The 3,813-nt window shown below is 46.0% G+C and overlaps 1 protein-coding gene across 1 annotated transcript; it reads right to left on the minus strand.

Annotated features, from left to right (window-relative positions):
• Nucleotides 1–2,025: 2,025 nt before the first annotated feature.
• Nucleotides 2,026–2,964, minus strand: LOC127339934 (uncharacterized). The gene has a single exon (XM_051365725.1). The coding sequence runs from the start codon at nt 2,962–2,964 to the stop codon at nt 2,026–2,028; it is 939 nt and encodes a 312-aa protein (XP_051221685.1).
• Nucleotides 2,965–3,813: the final 849 nt, after the last annotated feature.

A 3,813-nucleotide genomic window follows, 5' to 3' on the forward strand; every position in this document is an offset into this window, starting at 1 on the left:
CATGCAGCATTTGCTCATCCCAAGATCCCGTACCTGGGTCTATCAGATCCTCCACCTTGTCAATGATAACATTGTTACGCCTAGTAAGCACTCTCCCATTGGGGCTGTTTGGCAGCCATGGATCTTGCCATATGTTAATATCCGAGCCAGTACCAACTCTCCATATATAACCTCTCTTAAATGTATTCAGGCCCGCCATCAAACTCTGCCAGGTGAAAGATGCACCTTTTTTTAGCTCAGCATGCAATAGATCACCTGAGGGATAGTATTTAGCTCGCAGGATTTGAGCACATAATGAATCAGGGGCTTCTACCAGTCTCCAAATCTGCTTGGCTAACATAGCCAAATTAAAACAATGTAGGTCACGAAAACCCATACCCCCTTGTTTCTTTGGCGTACACATTTTCCACCATGAGTACCAGTGCATCGCCTTCTTCCCATCCTTTTCACCCCACCAGTAGCGAGCAATAGCAGCCGCAATGGCCTTACAAATTCCTTTTGGCAATTTAAAAACAGACATAGCATATGATGGAATTGCTTGAGCCACTGCCTTCAGTAATATCTCTTTCCCTCCCATTGAGAGGTTTTTCATATTCCATCCACTAATGATTTTGCACACCCGATCCACCAAGTGTTGGAAGCAATCCGAACGATCCACTCCTACATGTGACGGAAGACCAAGGTATTTTTCTGTTAAAGCCTCCGCCTCAATATGAAGGGCTGTGCATACAGCCAACTTGCTTTCTTCTCCTGTATTAGGGCTGAAGTAAATACTTGACTTTGGGTCACTCACCAATTGTCCAGAACTGGCACAATACAAGTCCAACACCCTCCGAACAGCTGCAGCATTAGGCGCATCCGCCTTCATTAGAATCAGTGAATCATCGGCAAATAAGAGGTGAGATACCGATGGTGCCCCGCGACACACTCTGACTCCTTGAATCCCACCACTCTCTTCTTCATGTGTTAGCAAACTTGAGAGACCCTCAGCACATAGCAGAAACAGGTACGGCGAGAGTGGGTCTCCCTGCCGCAGCCCCCTTGTCGGAGTAAAAACCTCCGTCTCATCCGAGTTAAACCAAACACGATATTGGACAGTGGTAATGCAAGACATAATCAGATTTGTCCATTGCTCCACAAAGCCCAATCTGTTCATCATATCTCTCAGAAAACCCCACTCCACTCGATCATATGCTTTATGCATATCTAGCTTCACCGCACAATAACCATGCTTCCCTTCTCTTCTTCCCTTCAGAGCATGCACACATTCATAAGCTACCAGGACGTTGTCAGTAATCAACCGACCCGGTACAAAAGCACTCTGACTTATACTGATAATTTCAGGCAGGATAATCTTCAGCCTATTAGAGAGCACCTTCGAGATTATCTTATATAGCACATTACAAAGACTGATTGGTCTGAACTGTGTAATCATCTCCGGGCTCTCCACTTTCGGGATAAGAATTATTGCCGTCTCATTCCACCCTACAGGAATTACACCTGTTTGTAAAGAAACCAAAACCTCATTAGTAATAGCACCGCCTATATAGGGCCAGAATTTTTTGAAAAAAAATAGCATGCATTCCATCCGTCCCTGGTGATTTGAAATCGCCAATTGCAAAAAGAGCCTTCTTCACTTCTTCCTCCGAGAAAGGAGCAACTAGTCTTTCGTTCATCTCAGTAGTTACTCGAGGTTTTACCCTTTCAATCAAGGTCGGGTCAGTAGCTCCCACCTCCGAAGAAAACAACTGTGAGAAATAGTCCTGTATGATCGGTTTAATCATAGCATCCCCTTCTCTCCATACTCCATTATCGTCTTTTAACTTTACAATTAGGTTCTTTTTCTTTCTTGCTTTTGCATAGTTGTGAAAAAAGGCCGAGTTTCGATCGCCATGAGTCAACCAGTTCACTCTACTTCGTTGCATCTTGTAGATCTCCTCCTGCTCAAGGATCCTTTCTATTTCCTCTGTAAGTTCCTCTTGTCTCTTTGAATTTTCTTCCGACAACTCCCCTTTAATCACGTCTTCAAGTTGTCTCGCCAAAACCCTTAGCCTGGCTCTCGGTTTTTTTCAAAACGGTACCATCCCAGGCATGTAAAGCTTTCTGAACTGAAGCAACAGCTCTGGTTACGTCACCGCCATTCTCAGATAAACTTGCATCCCATGCTGCCTGTACTACCTCGCCAACTCCCTCTTCCTTCAGCCATTTACCCTCAAACCTCTTCCTTCTCACTTTCCTAGACATTGCAGTCGCTTTGTAGTACTCAGTATCTAGCAGGATCGGTCGGTGATCCGATCTTAAACCCTCCTGATTGGACAGACATGCATAGGGGAAGAGCTGAGCCCATGTTTCATTACTGCATGCACGGTCGAGTCTCTCTCTCATACCCGATGCACGCCTGCTCCTCTTCCTTCTCCACGTGAAGGTATCGCCTATGTATCCAAGGTCCTCCAACCCACAATCGGAGAGGGCATTCCGAAAAGCTTGCATATATTGCATGGGTCTCGGGTTGCCGCCCTCTTTCTCATGGCTATATAGGATCTCGTTCCAATCTCCAATCACCACCCATCTCATTTCTATCAGCCCATGAAGCTCCCTCAACCGCTCCCAGGTTTTGTACTTGTTCTCCCAAGACGGCTCACCATAAATGCCTGTTAATCTCCAGCTAGTCTCATCGTCATCACCATCTACTAGGGCATCTATATAATTGGTATGGATATTAATCTCCTGTAACTTCACCTCATTTTTCCAAAGCATAACCAGGCCACCACTTCGGCCATCACTCTCCGCAACTATGATTTCATCCATATACGTTTGTACTCGTAAACGTTCTGCTCCCTCCTTATTCAGGTGAGTCTCCGAAAGAAACATCACCTGGGGGTTGTTTCGCTCCTGGATTTCTCGGAGCGCCCGAACTGCCGCAGCACTCCCCAAACCACGGCAGTTCAAAGATAGGATTCTCATTGGGACTGGTGGCACCCCTCGAGGGAGCCCGCCAAATTTCCCGATTTATTGTTGTTTTCAGCTCCGCCCTTTTTAGCTCTCTTGTTTCCTTTACTGTCAACCGACGAGGAGTTGTTCTCATCGGTCTCTTCTGGCATGACAACCTCTGTTGGGTTAGCCACCACTAATTGACCATCAATCACCCCAGTCTCATTATCTTTGTCGAAGTTCAGTCTCTTCCGACCGTTTAAGCTCTGGTCCCTCATAACGATATCTCTAGTTTTTATTGGGCTTGTACCAGTATCCTTGAGCTCATCAGTATCCTCTTCCTCAACCTGATGGGGATGTCCCCTTCCACCCCTGCCGAGGCCACCACGTCCCATCCTTCCTCCACCCCGAGTCCTATTAAAAGCACTGCCAATATTGGTGCGAGGCAGATTATCAGCATATAACCACTCCTTGTACTTCAAATCCTTTTCTTCATATACTCCCCTGCCACACTCCTTATACCCATGTCCAAGGCGCCCACATGATTGGCAGAAAAAGGCCAATTTTTCATATCGGACCACAAATAACTGCCTCTGATTATTCCTAATGAGCGATACCACCCGGGTCAGGGGGTTTCGTACATCATATTTCACCCTTACTCTGACATAATTTCCTCTTATCCCATCAGTTTTAACCGCAATGACTTTCAGGCCAGCACGCTCCACTAATTGGGTAATAATTTTCAGCTTACAAAACCCCTCTGGTAGTGCATGGATCTGAATCCAAATTGCCATGAAAGCTAGCTCTATATCTTCAGCTCTTGAGAAGCCATCATATGGCTCAATCAACACTGCCCAATTGCGGAATAGCCAAGGACCATAC

The sequence above is a fragment of the Lolium perenne genome, chromosome 3 (assembly GCF_019359855.2).
Source record: "Lolium perenne isolate Kyuss_39 chromosome 3, Kyuss_2.0, whole genome shotgun sequence".
Lineage (NCBI taxonomy): Eukaryota > Viridiplantae > Streptophyta > Magnoliopsida > Poales > Poaceae > Lolium > Lolium perenne.